The sequence below is a fragment of the Triticum urartu genome, chromosome 7 (assembly GCF_003073215.2).
Source record: "Triticum urartu cultivar G1812 chromosome 7, Tu2.1, whole genome shotgun sequence".
Lineage (NCBI taxonomy): Eukaryota > Viridiplantae > Streptophyta > Magnoliopsida > Poales > Poaceae > Triticum > Triticum urartu.
This window is the reverse complement of record NC_053028.1, coordinates 32,564,923-32,584,608: the sequence shown is the minus strand read 5'-3', so window position 1 is coordinate 32,584,608 and position 19,686 is coordinate 32,564,923. Positions and strand designations below refer to the sequence as shown.

The 19,686-nt window shown below is 44.7% G+C and overlaps 1 protein-coding gene and 1 long non-coding RNA gene across 6 annotated transcripts; one reads left to right on the top strand and one right to left on the bottom strand.

Moving 5' to 3' along the window:
* Positions 1 to 435: 435 nt before the first annotated feature.
* Positions 436 to 18,980, bottom strand: LOC125525052. Of its 5 annotated transcripts, none has more exons than XR_007291128.1 (5): positions 18,534 to 18,980; positions 17,433 to 17,489; positions 17,137 to 17,324; positions 16,596 to 16,669; positions 436 to 472 (listed from the first exon to the last, which is right to left on the bottom strand). It is a non-coding gene; the product is annotated as an uncharacterized LOC125525052 (long non-coding RNA). The 5 variants fall into 5 exon arrangements; XR_007291125.1 differs by lacking the exon at positions 436 to 472 and adding an exon at positions 4,144 to 4,921; XR_007291124.1 differs by lacking the exon at positions 436 to 472 and adding an exon at positions 4,144 to 4,428.
* Positions 5,043 to 5,940, top strand: LOC125525051 (histone H3.3). Its single transcript, XM_048690066.1, has 2 exons — positions 5,043 to 5,221; positions 5,320 to 5,940. Exons 1-2 carry the CDS (start codon positions 5,150 to 5,152, stop codon positions 5,656 to 5,658), a joined length of 411 nt encoding a protein of 136 aa, XP_048546023.1. The 5' UTR covers positions 5,043 to 5,149; the 3' UTR covers positions 5,659 to 5,940.
* Positions 18,981 to 19,686: the final 706 nt, after the last annotated feature.

The following is a 19,686-nucleotide window of genomic DNA, read 5'->3' as shown; positions in this document are numbered from 1 at the left end:
AAGAAATTCACTAAGGGCACAGTAGTATCAGGCATAGAAGCAGTTTCATCATAAGTATCATGCATAGCAAAAGTGGCATCATCAATAACGTGCGACATATCAGAACGAATAGCAGAAGCAGATGTAGGTGTCGCAAACTTACTCATAGCAGAAGGTGAATCAAGTGTAGAGTTAGATGGCAGTTCCTTACCTCCCCTCGTAGTTGAGGGATAGATCTTAATTTTTGGATCTCTCAAGTTCTTCATAGTGATAAGCAGATATAAATCCCAAGTGACTCAAAGAATAAAGCTATGCTCCCCGGCAACGGCGCCAGAAATTTGTGTTGATAACCCACAAGTATAGGGGATCGCAACAGCTTTCGAGGGTAGAGTATTCAACCCAAATTTATTGATTCGACACAAGGGGAGCCAAAGAATATTCTTAAGTATTAGCAGCTGAGTTGTCAATTCAACCACACCTAGAAACTTAGTATCTGCAGCAAAGTGTTTAGTAGCAAAGTAATATGATAGTGGTGGTAGCGGCAACAAAAGTAAAGACAGCAAAAGTAATGTTTTTGGTATTTTGTAGTGATTGTAACAGTAGCAGCGGGAATGTAAATAAGCGAGAACTAGTATCTGGAAAACTCGTAGGCACCGGATCAGTGATGGATAATTATGCCGGATGCGGTTCATCATGTAACAGTCATAAACATAGGGTGACACAGAACTAGCTCCAATTCATCAATGTAATGTAGGCATGTATTCCGTATATAGTCATACGTGCTTATGGAAAAGAACTTGCATGACATCTTTTGTCCTACCCTCCCGTGGCAGCGGGGTCCTATTGGAAACTAAGGGATATTAAGGCCTCCTTTTAATAGAGAACCGGAACAAAGCATTAGCACATAGTGAATACATGAACTCCTCAAACTATGGTCATCACCGGAGTGGTCCCGATTATTGTCACTTCGGGGTTGCCGGATCATAACACATAGTAGGTTACTATAGACTTGCAAGATAGGATCAAGAACTCACATATATTCATGAAAACATAATAGGTTCAGATCTGAAATCATGGCACTCGGGCCCTAGTGACAAGCATTAAGCATAGCAAAGTCATAGCAACATCAATCTCAGAACATAATGGATACTAGGGATCAAACCCTAACAAAACTAACTCGATTACATGATAAATCTCATCCAACCCATCACCGTTCAGCAAGCCTACGATGCAATTACTCACGCACGGCGGTGAGCATCATGAAATTGGTGATGGAGGATGGTTGATGATGACGACGGCGATGAATCCCCCTCTCCGGAGCCCCGAACAGACTCCAGATCAGCCCTCCCGAGAGGTTTTAGGGCTTGGCGGCGGCTCCGTATCGTAAAACGCGATGATTTCTTCTCTCTGATTTTTTTCTCATCGAAACTCAATATATGGAGGGGGAGTTGGAGTCGGAGACGCAACAGGGGGCCCACGAGGTAGGGGGCGCGCCCCCCACCCTCGTGAGAAGGGTGTGGGGCCCCTGCTCTTCATCTTTGGCGAGGATTTTTTTATTTTTTCTAAGATGTTCCGTGGAGTTTCAGGTCATTCCGAGAATATATTTTTTTGCACATAAAACAACACCATGGTAATTCTGCTGAAAACAGCGTCAGTCCGGGTTAGTTCCATTCAAATCATACAAGTTAGAGTCCAAAACAAGGGCAAAAGTGTTTGGAAAAGTAGATACGACGGAGACGTATAATAACTCTACAGAGTTGTACAACTAAGGAGGGTGATATGCGGTGTCGCGGCCTGGACGTCGATCACGTTGATCGAGTCATCAAACATAAAGCGAGGCAACTGGGACAAGGTGGGGGGTCACTGATGGATCACTAACCAACCTATACTAAGCAGTTTAGAATAAGCAGGTAACAAAAACAGGCTATGCATCAGAGTAGGATCATACAGAAAGCAGTAGCAGTTCTAATGAAAGCATGAGAGGGAAAGAAATGGGCGATATCGGAATGCTCAAGGGGGTTTTGCTTGCCTGGTTGTTCAGGCAAGAAGGAGGGGTCGTCGGTGACGTAGTCGATCACAGCGACATCATCGGTCTCGGGGTCTACCGGAGAGAAGAGGGGGAAGAAACAGTAAATATAAAGTAAACATAGCACCACAAAGCATAACATGGCAATAAGATGTGCCGGGTGTGACCTAACGCGGTAGGAGGTGATACCGGCGAAGGGGGGAAACATCCGGGAAAGTATCCCCGGTGTTTTGCGTTTTCAGACAGATGAACCGGAGGGGGAAAGTTGCATGTTCGCTATGCTAGGGATGCGTGGCGGACGAACGGGCTACGTATCCGGATTTGTCTCGTCGTTCTGAGCAACTTTCATGTACAAAGTTTTTCCATTCGAGTTACGGTTTATTTTATATTAATTTTAAAAGATTTAAAACATTTTTAGGATTTATTTAATTATTTTAAATCAACATTATCCAGAATAGTGTTGGCTGATGTCAGCATGACGTCAGCAGTCAACAGGGGTGTTGACTGGGCCACTGACGTGTGGGTCCCACTGGTCATTGACTTAGTTAACTAACAAGATTAGTTAATTTAATTAAAGCGATTAGGTTAATTAATTAGGCTTAATTAGATTAATTAACGGGATTAATTAAGTTAATTAATTAATTAATTAACAGGATAGGGCCAATGGGGCCTATCGGGCGTGGCCCGAAAGGTCATGCGGGCAACGGGCGAAGCGCCCGTGAGGCCGGCCCGAGGCGACGGCGCTCGGCGGCGGGCGGTGGCTGCGGCGGCCGGCAACGGGCAGGGACAAGCGGGGTCGACCGGGCGCGGCCTGGGTGGAGCGGCACGGTGCCGTGGGCGGCGGCCGGCTGCGGCTACGCAGGCGATGGCTGCACTAGGTAGCAGCGGGCGCGGCGAGCTGGAGGGGAAGCAGTGCAGGTGCGGCGGCCGGAGCAGCGACGTGCGGAGGGCGCGACCGGCAGCGGCGCTGGGCGCGGACGAGCAGCGCCACAGGTGAGCGTGGCCGGGGCGCACAGGCCGGCGTACGAGGCGGGTTGCGGGGCAGCGAGCGCAAGCGCTCACGCGCGAGAACACGAGCACGGGCGCGGGGGGGGGTGGTGAGCGTGCGTGCAGGAGAGGGGGCGGGCGCGGCCTTGGCAGGGTGTGCGCGTGCACGACGGCGCGAGGCACAGAGGCGGCAGAGCGGGGGCGTCCCGGGTGCGGCAAACATGGGCAGGGAAAGATGAGGAGATGCCGAGGCCTCACCACGGGGTTGTGGGGTCAAGGGCAGCGGGGGTTGAGGAGGAGGTCGGAGATGTCGTTCCGGCGGGGAGGCAGGCCGTTGTGGTGGTTTCGGCCAGCAGCAGGGCCCGGTGACGATGTCGTGCGGCGTCCGGGGCGTCGAGCGGTGACGGGGTCGGGAGCGGCTCCGGGCTCAGGGCGGTCCGGCGATGACGACGGCACACAGCGGGCAACGGCAAGCGGCGTCGGGCAGCACTGGGTGGCGGGGCGCGGCCTTCGGGGCGGTGCCAGGGGCAGCGGTCTCGGGCGCAGGGGGTTCGATCCTCATCCAGATGGGATCGGGAGAGGGGGGGAGGAGCGACCGAGAGAGAGGGGATCGTGGGAGAGTGCGGGGTGTGGTGGTGGATCGGGTTCGGGGGAGTGGGGGAGAGGATAAGGGAGTGGGGTGGGGAGCTGCCTATTGGGCCGGGGAGGGAGCTGGGCCGGTTCGGTGGGCCGTGGCCCAGGAGCGGCAGGGGGCCTCTCTCACTTTTCTGTTTTTTTATTTGACCTTTTTATTTATTTTCATTAGATTAGGGCATTAACCAATTTGCCAAAATTTTGGTTCACTGCCAAAATTAACAAATGAGAATTTGCCACGTGATGAACATTTTATTTTAGGTATTTGAAAACTTCTCAGTTTGACTTGACTTTGAATTTGGACCGGAACCGAACCAACTCGAGTCAGTAATCATGATGACATGGCATCATTAGCAGGAAATTACTGTAGCTTAATTACCCGGGCGTCACAACATGGACAGCCTCGACAACATGGCCGTCGAGGTCTCCCCGAAACTGCATTTGCTTCAACATTACTGTAGCTTAATTACTATGCCATGAGGCTCGAGCTACTAGCTCATGGGCCGTGGTTGCCAAACTAAAAACAAAGGACAAATTTTATATCTGTTCATATTTTGCAATGAGTCACAAGAAACACACAAGTGTTTGAGTTCTTGCACAATTTCAATTTGACAAAACCAACGAACTAGACAACTCTTAAACAAACTATATTTTCTCACACATACAAAAAGATACAGACTACATTATTCAGAGATTCAGATAAAAGCAGCTCAACTCTAATATTCATCTTAGAAATCATGCAACGCATGAACTTCATGCACTGCACCAAAATATGCATCGAAGCGTCAACAATTGTAGGATTCCTGAAAGGAGAGGTATTTTGGAGCTTCAACAATCATACAGTTCTTGAAGAGAGAGATACTTTGGAGCTTCAACGGTCATGCACATGAAGCTAAACACAACAATTCTAAGATTGTACGAGAATGTCTTGAACGCATCAAGTAGACCATTTTTGTACTCAACTCACATTCCAAGTAAGGTGGATTTCTTTTATTTTTTGCTTTGTAGTGAATATCTTTTATACACATAACATCAGAAAAAGATTTCAAATGGCATTCTACTATTCATGTGAAAAGAAAAGTGATCGCAGAAGCTGTTGACCTTGAAGAAGCCAACCGACTGGCGGCGATTCGAAAACGGCCGTCGGCAGTTCCAAAAAAAAGAAAGAAAAGAAAACGGCCGTCGGCTCGCATAGCAGCCCACGACGGACAGGACAGGCACGAGACCGCCACGTCACCGATCCGCGCCCCCTCGCTCCGCAGCCAGCCAGCGCCGAGCACGCGGATCGCGTGCTTCCTGCACGCAACCCCCAGCCGTCAGATCAGGACGCAATCGGAGACCCTTTTCCAAACGGTAACAAGAAACCGAATCGGTCCACGCTTCCGCCGCGCGCCCACCCCCACCTATAAATTCCCAACCCACCTCCCTCCCCTCTCCCCACTACCCAATTCGACTTCCGCCGCCCGCAGCAACCGAAGCCAAGTTTCGAAGTCGCCGCCGAGGAGGAGCAGTCGACCAGACGCCATGGCCCGTACGAAGCAGACCGCCCGCAAGTCCACCGGCGGCAAGGCGCCCCGCAAGCAGCTCGCCACCAAGGTGCGTCCCCTCCCGTCTTCTGAATTCGATCTGTTCATCCTTGTGGTTTCGAGATTTGTTGGCTGACGTTTTGGATTTGAATCGTTGTGTGTTTTCAGGCGGCGAGGAAGTCGGCGCCGACGACCGGCGGCGTGAAGAAGCCCCACCGCTACAGGCCCGGGACCGTGGCGCTCCGTGAGATCCGCAAGTACCAGAAGAGCACGGAGCTGCTGATCCGCAAGCTGCCGTTCCAGCGCCTGGTCCGCGAGATCGCGCAGGACTTCAAGACCGACCTCCGCTTCCAGAGCCACGCCGTGCTCGCCCTCCAGGAGGCGGCCGAGGCGTACCTGGTGGGGCTCTTCGAGGACACCAACCTGTGCGCCATCCACGCCAAGCGCGTCACCATCATGCCCAAGGACATCCAGCTCGCCCGCCGCATCCGCGGGGAGAGGGCCTAGGCCAGGGAGGCCAATCCAGCCCCTGCCGCCGTCGTCGCTGCATTCGGCATTCTGGGGCGCATGCCAACGTGCGCCAGCATTTGTAGTAGTAGTTGATTAGCCTCCCTTGTCGAGATATGCATCTTGTGGATCGTTGTAGAAAACCATGTTGGTTGGTTACCGTAGTTACAAAGGCTCTTGTCTGCTTAATTGGTTTTGGTTTTGGTTTGCGGTGATGCAAACCGATGCTTACTGTAATGAAATTGTTGGTTAATACAGCGTTGATTGACAATTATCGATCTACATGCAGTTGTGTAGTTGTCGCCTCCTGCTCTTAGAATCCGTTTGTGATTTTGTCAGTGGCGGATAGGATTCGGCACCTCACCTCCTTCGGTTATTTTGATTCGGCACCTCAGCAAATTTCACTGAAATAATATTTCTTCTTTATAATCACCGGGGCTGACTGAACTGAAGCTTGGCGCTCAATGATATTGGCTTTTATGTTGTTGTTGCTTTTAACTCAAAAGAACTTTAGACCTATTAGCACACAACCAGGTCGCGGGCTTTCCCTTGATATCAATCTTTGCTTCACTTTAGGAGTAGAATTTGCTGCCATTTTCTTTTGACTTCCTCACCCCTGGCACATTTTGTAGGTCTAACCTGCCATGGTAACAAGCTATATGTTTATCCGGATCAGCTAGATCAGCAATCCAATTGGGGGAGAGCCTAGGCTAGAGAGAAGGGAATTTAACTCTAATAGGGAAGAGTGTGATAGGTGATGCTCTTACCTGATCCTTACTTAGTACATAATAAACAATTTCTTTGTTAGTGATTGGATAGGTTTTAGAATAGTTGCCGGCAGAACCACCCCATATACATAATTCAAAAAGGAATATTTTCCTCACAAACGAATAGAAAATATATTATTTTTTTACTTTGGCGCGATGTCCACGTAATTTGTCAGGGTCGTTAGTGGAAGACTTTTTTAAAACTAAAATAACACCTAAAGTTTGTTCAGAATAACTATATGTTTTTTCTTTTCTTATTATTTGAACAAAATAAATTGCATGGCATTTTAGATTGCAATCTTGATCTTTTGCAGCTATATTGAACATTCTAGACATAGAAAGGATATGCTTGGCTTGTATCTTCTCTTCTCCTAAGGAGGGAACGGATCAGCAGTTCCCCTTCAACATCATATCAGGAACGCCGATGGCGTGTCCGCACGTCGCCGGCGTGGCGGCGCTTATCAACAAGCAGCATGGTGATTGGACGCCGGTGATGGTCCGCTCGGGTTGATGACCACTGCGACGATGCTGGACAACAGGAAGCTGCCCATCATGGACTGCGGCAATGACGTGGACGCGACGCCCCTGGTGGCCAGTTCAGGGATGGTCCACCCGACGCTCACCATGGACCCGGGCCTCGTGTACGACGTCGGCGCTCAGGACTACATCGACTTCCTCTGTAGCGTTGGCTACACGACGACGCAAATCCGGCATTTCGAGCCCCGCTTCCTCGAGTGCACCAGCACGGTGACTCCAGGAGGAGCGGCCAACCTTAACCAGTGGCGTAGCTGGAGGGTGGACAGGGTGGTCCATCGACCACCCTGTACATCGGCCCGGTACTTCAGTATATCTATAAGGAAAAAATAATCAAGCCACGATGCACATCTAAGGCCTAAGACCAAAAACTATGAATCCGATAGCTAACTCACTCGTTACTTACTACGTTCTAGGTGTACGCATTATCCAAGAAATGTTCCCTCGTATGCTTAAAGTAGGTTTTTTGTACCCTAGAGGATGGACTTGATGACTCGGAGTCTCCAACCGACCACACCGCGACGGCAAGCCCTAGCGTTTAGTGTGATAGAAGCCGATGACGCATTGTGCCAAGTAGGCATAAGGCGGAGGAGTGCCAGCGAGGCAGATGGTAGTAATGCATGCACAGAGTAGAGCTAAACACAGAGGCAGGAACTCCACCAACTTCACACCTTTACAATTTAAAATATGATTTCCATTTTTCAATTCAAAGTATGATTTTGCTTCAAGGTTTAACTATGAGCGGTTTTTATTGTAGAATTGCTGCAAAAATTAAACTTTCGCATACATTATTGATAAATTCTATACTAGCATGCAATGGTGGAGCAAGACGACAAGTCAGTTTGGATCCTTCCTCTGCTTGCTATATGCCAATATTGGTGCGTCAAATAATTGGCAGAGGATTTTGCCGCCTGTCATTGGCTTAGAAACCAACATGGAAAGTTGTTGCGGCTAGGGTGAACCAATAAATTAAATAAGGTCCAAATAGAGGCCAACATGGAAGTCAATGTCAATTTTTTTGTTGGATTGCTCGGAGTGCCAAACTAGACAGATCCTATATCTCTTCCCGTGGAGGGCACAAACCATGAGTGTTTGGGGGGGGGGGGGGGGGGGGCGAAGGCTATAAAATTTCCTATCCAAGTCCTTACATTATTTTTTCAAAAATAAGTTTAATGCTGGGGTAGGGGGCCATTGGCCCCCTCATCTTAACACACACAGCTCTTCCTAAATATATTCGTATGTTATATTTTTAATATAAATATTGTATATATCAATTGGACCACTCTGATCGAAAATCCTGGCTATGCCAATGACCTTAACTACCTGTCAATGGTGGTCCTCTTCGATGGCTCGTCGTCATGCGCAGGATCCGCGGGACGCTCATGTCGGTCTCCCGGACAGAAGAGACTTACGAGGTCACGGTGACCGCGCCGGACGGGGTCGCAGTCACCGTCACCCCGACGCAGCTCACGTTCAGCAACTACATGGAGCATAACAAGTACATCGTCGACTTCATCAGGACCGAGGCGGTGAAGCCGGCCGGGATGTGGGAGTCTGGCGAGATCGTTTGGAAGGGCAAGAAGCACCACGTCAGAAGCCCGGTGGCGTTCGGCTATTGATGCATGCGAGCCAGCCAACCGGCCAGCGGCCTTGGCCTTCCAATCAAAGTGATCGATTTCTCTCTCTAGTAGTATGTCTAGTATGTCTATCTATGTGTGATGCCATGCCAGCAGCCTTGCATTGGACTTGGAGGCTTGAACTGCTGCTATGTGTGACCTAATCGACTGTGATGCCTTGTCAGCAGCTATTTAGCAAAGGCTATAAAATTTCCTATCCAAGCCCTTACATTATTTTGAGAATAAGTTTATTGCTGGGGAGGGGGGGGGGGGGTGGTTGGCCCCCTCATCTTAACACACATAGCTCTTCCTAAATATATTGGTATGTCATATTTTTAATATAAACTAGCGGGGTGACCCGTGCAAATGCGCAGCTAGATTTTCAACATATATCTATCTACACATGCCATTTTATAATTTGATCATTGCTTTCACATGAATATGCTTTGTAGAATGTTATCATTGCAAGTGAATCATTGATAAATTCGAACTATTTGCCTTGCGAGACTGAAAAATCATTAATATATTAGTAGTTAATTCTCTAAATTTTAGCAACACACATTTTTCTCACCCTATTTTTTCTTCCTCATCGGTTGGCAATTTTACTAAACGATGATATTTTAATATTAGGAATTAGTTTCAACCAAGAATTAAATTAAAATATTGAAGTCTTACATCTGGACATGGCATTCTCTTCCTCAACCCATCTCATTGTTAATGGTGTAGAGGCTCGCACATTCGTGCTCATAGATTGATATTGGTTGTCATACTCAATGTCTTTCATCAGTAATTTGTTCTTCGATACTAATTATTATTTGCTTATATCCAAGTCAAAATGTTTTTTTTCTTATTCATCATCAACATATCTGATCAATTAGTTGGTTTAAGTGTGGCATAAGAAATGATTGTGTTGAATGCATTTAATACAGATTTCTACAGATTGATTTTCCGTCCTAGCTGGTTTGGTGCTACCGCACGTATACACCTTTTACGTGAAGTTTTAATCTCAATCATTGTAATTGGGACCCATGATATAGCAACACAGCGAACTGTTTTGTCCATGTGGGCAAATGCAATCAATTCTACTTTGAATGCTGTCTTACCCCTCGGTCATCGACCATATTCATCTTATGGATGTACATTATATATGCTTTCACTCCATCCTTCTAGTGACTATATTTTCATTAAGAATATTTCTTTTATATATTGAAGAATTTGTATGCCTTATTTCTTTCCATTGACATTCAGAATTTCAACCATTGTAATTAGAACATGCATCATCCTTCGCTCATTAATATATTAGTAGTTAATTCTCTAAATTTTAGCAACACACATTTTTCTCACTCAATCTTTTTCTTCTTCATCGGTTGGCAATTTTACCAAATGATGATATTTTAATATTAGGAATAAGTTTCAACCAAGAATTAAATTAAAATATTGAAGTCTTACATCTGGACATGGCATTCTCTTCCTCGACCCATCTCATTGTTAATGGTGTAGAGGCTCGCACATTCGTCCTCGTAGATTGATTGATTGTCATCCTCAATGTCTTTCATTAGTAATTTGTTCTTTGATGCTAATTATTATTTGCTTATATACAACTCTACATTTTTCTTTGTTCATATCTCAAAATATTGATGAAGTTATATAAAATCTATATTCCAAGGGAACACACATTAGCTAGGTTGATTCAATCAATTTTTATCTTATAATTCAAAGCACTACTATTTTAATATATTTACTATCTAACGTACTAATATTTCTATTGCAATCTCCACTTCACCATTCGCCACCACATCTATTATTTCATGAAATATTATTTTTTTTACAAAAATGATCTTCATATATTATCTTATAATTCAAAACACTTTTGGGTTTTGACTCTATGATAGAACTATCTTGGATTTGGTGTTGTACTTTTTAATAGCTATTTTTGGGTTCTTACTCTATGATATATATATGGATTTCATTTTGTAGGTACACATCCATTTATTTATTTTTAATCTGGGTAGACAAAGTTTTCAACCCCAACATGAACCAAAAAAAAAGTGAAGCCCGGATAGATGTTGGTGATGCATATTCTGATTTTTCTAACACAGAAAATGGATCTCAGATTTTCAGTTGATGTCCGTAGTAATATGGTGGCACTAGTAGAAAAGGGGGCAACGGTCCAGGCCGGGTCAGCCCATTAGTCCTGGTTCAGTCCAAAACCGGGAGCAATGGGGGCATTGGACCCGGTTCGTGAGCCCAGGGGGCCGGCCGGGCCACGTGGGCCATTGGTCCCGGTTCATCTGGACCTTTTGGTCCCGGTTGGTGGGACGAACCGGGACCAATGGGCCTCGCTCCTGGCCCACCACCATTGGTCCCGGTTGCTGGCTTGAACCGGGACCAAAGGCTCCCCTTTAATTCCGGTTCATGCCACCAACCGGGACCAATGAGGTGCCTATATATACCCCCTTGCGTAAGAGCAGAGCACACTGCTCTGTTTTTTTCTGGCCGAGGGGGAGAGGGCTTGGTGGTGCTCTAGCTCACCTCCTATGCACACAAGGTGTTCGATGGAATGCCCGAGCCACACTACTTAAGCTTTCTCCTCTCCAAGCTCGACCTCCAAGCTCCATTTTCCTCAATATTTGTCTAGGTTTAGCGGTCCGTCACGCCCCGTCCCCGTCTTCACCGCCGTCGATCACCCGCGCCGAGCTCATCGCCGGCACCACCGTGGTGAGCCTCTTGTTCTTATCTTCTTTCTGAAAGGAAAAATATTCTTACTTGTATGGTTACATAGATACTTGTATTATTTTCTTACTTCTATTATTGCATCTTATATAGTGCGATGGTTTTGGTATCCGCCCCCGTCGGCCCTCGTCCTGTCTATGATTCGGATGTGGTATATATATTATCTTTATAACTATTGGTTCATTTATTGTTTATGAAAATTATGCCGACCAACGTGACATAGATTTTATTTATGTAGGATGTATGTGAATCGGAAATGCCAACCGACCCTATTGTCGAGAGGTTAAATTTAGTTGAAGAATAAAACAATTTGTTGAAGGAAAAAATAAAAAAAATGAGGAGGAGAAGATGATATTGGAGTTGCATGTTGCGGATGTCGTCGATGATCACAAGATCAAGATGGATGCAATGCGCTTGAAGATTAGAAAGATTAGAAAATATGCCATTCATACCGAGGCTTGGTATCATTATGCCGTTGGATCAATTGTTACCTTGGTTGCGATTATGATCGCATTTGTTTTCGCATTGAAATGTTTTACATAGTTTCAATGTATGGTTTAATTAATTAGATGCTCTGGAGAGCTATATGTTGTTAGATGAGAACTATGTATGTACTTTAGTTTTAATGTGATGATGAACTTCTATTAATTTGGACACTTAATTATATATAATGCACGCAGATGAACCGGCAATGGATGTACGGTGACAGACACACCTGCGAGTACATTAAGGGCGTGCATGAGTTTCTCGATGCGGCTGAGGCAAACAAGCAAAATGGTTTTATGTGTTGTCCATGCACTGAATGTGGGAATACAAGGTCTTACTCTAACCGAAAAATCTTTCACTCCCACCTGCTTTACAAGGGTTTCATGCCATACTATAATGTTTGGACGAGGCACGGAGAAATAGGGGTTATGATGGAAGACGGCGAAGAAGAAGAGTACGATGACAACTATGTGCCCCCTGAATACGGTGATGCTGCAACGGGGGGAGCTGGTGAAGATCAAGAGGAACCAGACGATGTGCCCAATGATGCTGTAACGGGTGAAGCTGCTGAAGATCAAGAGGAACCAGACGATGTGCCCGATGATGATGATCTCCGCCGGGTCATTGTCGATGCAAGGACGCAATGCGAAAGTCAAAAGGAGAAGCTGAAGTTCGATCGCATGTTAGAGGATCACAAAAAAGGGTTGTACCCCAATTGCGAAGATGGCAACACAAAGCTCGGTACCGTACTGGAATTGCTGCAGTGGAAGGCAGAGAATGCTGTGGCTGATAAAGGATTTGAGAAGCTACTGAAAATATTGAAGAAGAATCTTCCAAAGGATAACGAATTGCCTGACAGTACATACGCAGCAAAGAAGGTCGTATGCCCTCTAGGATTGGAGGTGGAGAAGATACATCATGCCCTAATGACTGCATCCTCTACCGCGGTGCATACAAGGATCTGAACGCATGCCCGGTATGCGGTGCATTGCGGTATAAGATCAGACGAGATGACCCTGATGATGTTGACGGCGAGACCCCCAAGAAGAGGGTTCCTGCGAAGGTGATGTGGTATGCTCCTATAATACCACGGCTGAAACGTCTGTTCAGAAACGAAGAGAATGCCAAGTTGATGCGATGGCACAGTGAGGACCGGAAGAAAGACGTGAAGTTGAGAGCACCCGCTGACGAGTCGCAGTGGAGAAAAATCGAGAGAAAGTACTGGGATAAGTTTGCAAAGGACCCAAGGAATGTATGGTTTGCTTTAAGTGCGGATGGCATTAATCCTTTCGGGGAGCAGAGCAGCAATCACAGCACCTGGCCCGTGACTCTATGTATGTATAACCTTCCTCCTTGGATGTGCATGAAGCGGAAGTTCATTATGATGCCAGTTCTCATCCAAGGCCCTAAGCAACCCGACAACGACATTGATGTGTACCTAAGGCCATTAGTTGAAGAACTTTTACAACAGTGGAATGGAAACGGTGTACGTATGTGAGATGAGCACTAAATAAAGCAACAAAGAAAACAAAAAAACTATAAAAATGTTTTCAAATTTGAAAACTAATGGCATTAACAAAAAGTTTATAATTTTTCTAAAACTAAAAGCAAAACAAGTTAAAAAATAAAACAAAAAACAAAAGAAAATAAATAATGGAGAAGTTTATAATTTTTGTGACCTAAAAGAAAAAAGAAATCACTAAAAAACTATAAGTATTTTGTTCTAAGTAGAAATGAATAAATAAATAGCAAAAAAGAAGAAAATGCCTATAATATTTGTTATGACTAACTAAAATTACCAAATTGAGTATAATGATAAAACACAGTAATATTAAATAGTAGGAAAAAGAATGACTCAAAAATCAATTTTTATAGTAAAGTTATTCATAAACTAGTGATTCACACAAATTTAAAAAAAATTCAAATTTAAACTATTCAAATTTTAAAACTAATGGCACTAACAGAAAGTTTATAATTTTTGTGACCTAAAAGAAAAAAATCACTAAAAAACTATAAGTATTTAGTTCTAAGTAGAAATGAAAAAACAAATAGAAAAAAATGCCACCTACTGGGCCACCACGACCTGAATACGACTAGAAGCCCATCCATGGGCCAGGATTCAGGCCCGCAGAAGGCCCAGAGGCCCACACGCATAGCGGTGTGAGATTAGGCCCAAAAGCCTGCGGTTCTGAAGAGTTCAATGGAGAGGGCGGGGCAGCGCTTATAAACAGGTGCGGCCGCTCCTCAGCTAGCGAGGTGGGACTAAACATCCCACCGCACCGTGGCTTTGGCAGGTGCAGGCCTTTGATCCCGGTTGATGGCACCAACTGGGACCAAAGGCCGCCGCTTCCCGCCCTTTGGGCTGCTGAAAAGAGGCCTTTGGTCTCGGTTGGTGGCACCAACCGGGACTAAAGGTGGCATTGGTCCTGTTTGGTGCCATGAATCGGGACCAATGCTCTTGGTATATAACCATGACTTGTGAAAATTTCAGTTTCTCATCGACCATTTGCCCCCGACGACGCTGCCAGGCTGCCCCGATGCCGTCCGCCGCCCCTGCAGTCGCCCCCGACCGCGCCGTCGTCGTCGCCCGTGCCTCGCCGTCGGCCGTGCCCTCGCCCGATGCCGCTCGCCGCTCGCCGCCCCAGCCGTCGCCCCGCCCCGCCCGTCGCCGTCGCCCTGCCCCTCCGTTGGTCCCCCCTCCCTGTTTTTTTCATATATTATATGCTTGTGTATATTGCTTCTTTGTGTATATTATGTATATATGTCAGTATATATATTGTGTATATTGCTTCTTTTCAGATTTTTTTCATATATATGTTTGTATTTTGTATTTTGCTTTTTTATAAAAATGTATATATGTTTGTATGTTCTCTGTGTATATATGTTCATATATGCAAAAGTTAGATTTAAATATTTAGAAAAGGATTATCTATATATGTTCTTTAATTTAGTACATTTTAGGTTAGTTTCATTTCTAGAAAAGTTTTATATATTTAGGAGAGGAAAAAGGAAAATAAGAAGAGGAAAAAGGAGAAGAAGAGGAGAGAAAGAAAAGGAAGAGGAGAAGAAGAGGAGAGGAAGAAAAGGAAGATGAGAAGAAGAAAGGAATAGAGGAGTCTATTCCTTTCTTCTTCTCCTCTTTTTTTTTTCTTCGATCTTCTCCTCTATTCCTTTCTTCTTCTCCTCTTTTTATTTCTTCTTCGTATTCTTATGTTTTATCGGGTCTGTCGTCGTCGATATACCCCTCCCGATAACTTCAACACGAGGGGGGGGGGGGCGATGTACCCCCTCCTGATAACTTCAACACGAGGGGGGGGGGTCGATATACCCCCTCCCGATAACTTCAACACGAGGGGGGGGGTCGATATACCCTAAATAGCAAGTATCGTCAGTGTGAGATACATGTGGTCGTCGGTGTCAGACAGTACATCCACGTCCCACAAGTGACGCGTGCGTCGACCCGCGTCACTTGTGCGACGTGGATGTAGTGTCCGACACCGACGGCCACATGTATCTCACACCCACGATACTTGCTATTTAGGGTTTCCTCTATAGCTCGGCGACCCTGACCCTCGACGACCCTCGTTCCCGATAAAACAAAGAGGGTCGTCGAGAACGAGGGTCGTCGAGGGTCAGGGTCGCCGAGCGGTAGAGGAAACCCTAAATAGCAAGTATCGTCGATGTGAGATACATGTGGCCGTCGGTGTCGGACACTACATCCACGTCCCACAAGTGACGACTCTATGTCGCGTTGTCTCGAGCCACCGCGAAGAGGAATATAAAGATCCTCATTAAGGAGGAGGAGGAGAAAGATAATGGCAAGAAGCAAAGCAGTAAAACAAAGAAGCGAAAAAGACCTGCCTTGTCCTTACAGACCTCAATGAAGAACATCGTCTATAAGGAAGTCCTTACAGGCTGAAGTACGCACTTAAGAAGCTGGCGGGTTTTGAATAAGACAAAGGATTTACTCTTCGCGGTGTTTATGATGTGGCCCCAAAGCAGGCACAGTCAATGTTATTTATTTTTGTCCTGTATAGTCTCTTATTTCCCCCTTATTTGAATTTTATAATCCTGGCTTTTCAATACATATCTAAACAGACATGATGTGTTAGTAACTACTTAGTTGCAGGTTTGGCGCAAGTAAACGGATGGATGCATGTTGACATCTTCATGATCTCACAAATATTTCCAGCAGTATTATTTTCCTTTCATTGTGCCATATTCTGTTAATTGCTTTTCCTATTGCGTGTATCTTGCAGATAAATAGGAGTTTTAATGAATTGTTGGAACCTGGACAGTACCACAATTTATAACCACCTATTATTCTGCAACGAAATGTACATTTTATAGCATATCAGGTGCGCTTCTTTCTGTTCGTGCCTTCAAAATATCAAACCAGAGGACATCTACTAATATATTTTTTTAGCTCTGTTGCTTCTGATGGTACATGAGCTATCACTGTGGTTCATCTACAAATATATTTTTGTAGCTCTGTTGGCATATATGTACTATGAAAGAACAGTATGTACATGTCAGTATATTTTTTCTATGTCACAGACATCTGATCCTATCGTTCTCCCTATATGTCATCCAAACACATCCATATGAACCTATATGTCGTAAAAGTGCATATGTACTTCTCGGTTCTTATAGAGAACGAAAACTCGGTTCTTATAGAGAACGAAAACTGGGTGGCACGCATTATCAGAGTTGTGTATAATCATTTAGGGAAATGTCAAAAAGTAGAAATCTCGTGAATTGGGAATAGAGAAATTCAAGTAGCTAGGAAGTAACAACATACCAAATGATAAAGAATAGCCCCACCGCAGCTCCAAAATCGCAATCCTTTGCTCAAAGATCTGAACTCAATTCACCCTGAAAAACATAGTCATCTGAAGTCAGACTGCATGATAGTCGGATGGGACAAAATCAATTGACTGTCTAAAACCTTCCGTAGGGGACATAACAAATATTTTGCGGTATATAGGTTCCTACTGACAGTTCAAGAAATGCAAATATATAGCACTATTATGTTAAATAGGTCACCCAAAACCAAGCTATAGATTAATCAAGGTCATGAGCCCAAGCATAATGACTACCCGTACCAAGCAAAAAATAGGACCTTGGAGATATGTAATGTAAAGTCAAAAATAATAATTATTATGCTTTCCTTTTGCTCCCTGAATCGATATTTTTAGAAAAAAAAATGGAAATACAAGGCACACATCATTAAGAAAGAGATGGTCATATTCTAATATTAACTCCTGCTCATTGTGGACGGAAGGCTATGTGGTAGAGCCAGCAGCCGACCAAAGCACCTGTATTAGGAGGGGATTTGTTACCTCGATGTGTTGATGAGGCAGTGGATTGGTCATGTCCCACAGGATCACGCAGTGGACGTAGTCGTTGACACATTGGGGAATCGGCTCGGGCTGGCCACTTCGTGGAAATCGACGGCGCGACAGCACACTATGCTCGGCTGGGGTAAAGAACATCATGCGGTGAAATCTAATTATCTGGATGACATGATCTAATTACACAAAATAAGATATCTTAATGGTTTTGTTAACTCAGATTATAAATCATAAGATTTATAAGAGGTAGCAAATTGTAAAAGAGATAAAGTTCGACAAATCACCTCTTTTCGTTCCATAAATCACGTGTTGTCCATATCATATAGCTTGGAGGATAATATCTGCCCATAGAAATGTTCAGAAAGAAGAAAAATGTTATTATCGACAAAATGAAATGTCGGAATGAAATACATTCAGAGCTCGAATGAAATCAGCAAAGTAAATAAACCCCTTTTCTTTAGATAATCAAAAAGGTCAGAGTAATGGACCACAAATGACAATAACCAGCATAGTTAATTTCTACTATTTCATCTATCCCCAGCATATATATAACAAAACAGTATAGAGAGGTAGGATAGGACTGATATATTAACTTCCACATCAAAGATCTGTGTCAACACACACATCCGATTGACCTTGTCCAAGGCCAAAAGAACAGTAAGAAAATTGGGGAATGACAAGATAACTAATTTGAACATGCAGGACATTGTTACGTTCCTCACACGCTGAGGAACAGACTAACAATCAAGCAGGCAAGTAAATAAATATGAGGTAACAATATTATGTTTTTTGTTCAGCAGCTGGTCTGATAAGAAAATAGTTGAAGAGTTAAGGAGAATATATATCCACTTGAGTGGTTCCTTGGCAGACGAACTTTTTTCACGAGGTTTTGCAAGCAAACTTAATTGTAAATGTAGGCAGCAACAGTATACAGTACCAAAGTATATATGACAGTGTCGATGTAGTAGTTGCGACTGTACCTCATCTAACAACAATTCAAAGAGAGAAAACATGTATGTACGAGCTCACTGGGCAATCAAACCATTAGTCAATGTGGAGCACCATGAAAAAGAGTAAACTTTAACTGAAGAATTGTTTATTTTATTCTCATGTTGGTATTCTTCAGATCTGCATTAGGCCATTAGCTCTATCCACCTGCCATCATATTTTCTTACATTAAAGATTACCGAGGCAAATGTTAGACCACAATACATGGAGGACAGGTCGCTGGGGCAGGAAACTGGTTGTTGGGCGGGAGCATTTGGCTGCGGGCGACATGAATTCAGGGGACGGAGAGCGGAGACCAAGTGTGCAGTAGCGGGTACCCCGATCTACAGTGACCACGCATCCTAGGTCCTAACGATGGCGATGGGTGAATAGATTACCTCGAGGAGGAGAGCGAGCTCGGTACATGGTATTGGTGAGAGCAGAGAGAGGTCCATCCATGGCGTGGCGATAGGGGCGCTGAGCGAGGAAGAAGCGCAGGATCCCCGCTCCTCTCCTGGCGCGCAAGCTCGTTGGAAGAAGACCGTCCTTCGGCAATGGCGGTGGTGACCTTTGCGTGATGTTGGTCGCCGGTTGTGTGCGCATGTGGCCGCCGCCTGGTCGCTCGATCTGCGTGGTCAGCGCCGTCGGATGAGTAGAGGGGAGGGGACGAGAGGGGGCGGCGGTGGGAGACGAGTTCGTTGGTTGTGGCGGCTGTGGGGGCGACAGCGGAGGGAGTGGAGTGGGTGACTCGGCCGAGATTAGGGATTTGCGTGTGCGGGAGTGGAGAGGGAGTGGAGAGAGCGAGGGGAACGATAGAGCGAGGGGAAGGAGAAGGTGGGGGCTGTTTTTTTTCTTTGTTTTTTTTATAAAGATATAGTGGGGGCTGGTTGGGTCGTGCGGGATAGGATAGTGAGGGGAAGGAGAGAGTGGACTATGTTGATTTGGGCCTTGGATCCCAAAATTTGTTGTACGAAAAAACCACATATATATATATATATTATTCTAGAAAACAAAAATATATTAATTGAACATGGATTATAGAAATAAAGATTTTTTATAATTATTTGATATATTCAGAATATCACACAAAAAACACAATTTTGAGAGAAGAAACAAAATATACTTGGTTTATGTTGGATTGCTTGCATGTTTTTATCTTTCGTTGGACAATTTTCCTTATCTTGTATAAATAAATTAAAATGGTCCAAGAAATTTCGGATGACTGCTTATTTATATATAAAGAGAAAATTGGTTGTTTGCTCCTAGAGAATTGCAACATTTTTTATGTGATCGCAGTATACCATATCCTAAATAGTAGAGATTTCGGATAATAATCATCAACATGTTATTTGGAGGTGAGCCTACAATTTATTAAAACTGGGATGCCACTGACTTTACTACAAAGCACTCTGCATCTCACTCAGTTTAAATCGGGCACTGCTCATTTCTAACAAATGACCAGTGAATATATATTTTCCATACCATCATCATAACAAAATTCTAACATTTGTTTCTATTACAGTACCTTTGTAGGTCATATAAAAAATTGTC

Coding starts and splice junctions, on each gene's coding strand:
- LOC125525051 (XM_048690066.1), top strand. CDS start 5,150: ATGGCCCGTACGAAGCAGACCGCCCGCAAGTCCACCGGCGGCAAGGCG. Junction 5,222..5,319: donor GCAAGCAGCTCGCCACCAAG/GTGCGTCCCCTC, acceptor GTGTGTTTTCAG/GCGGCGAGGAAGTCGGCGCC.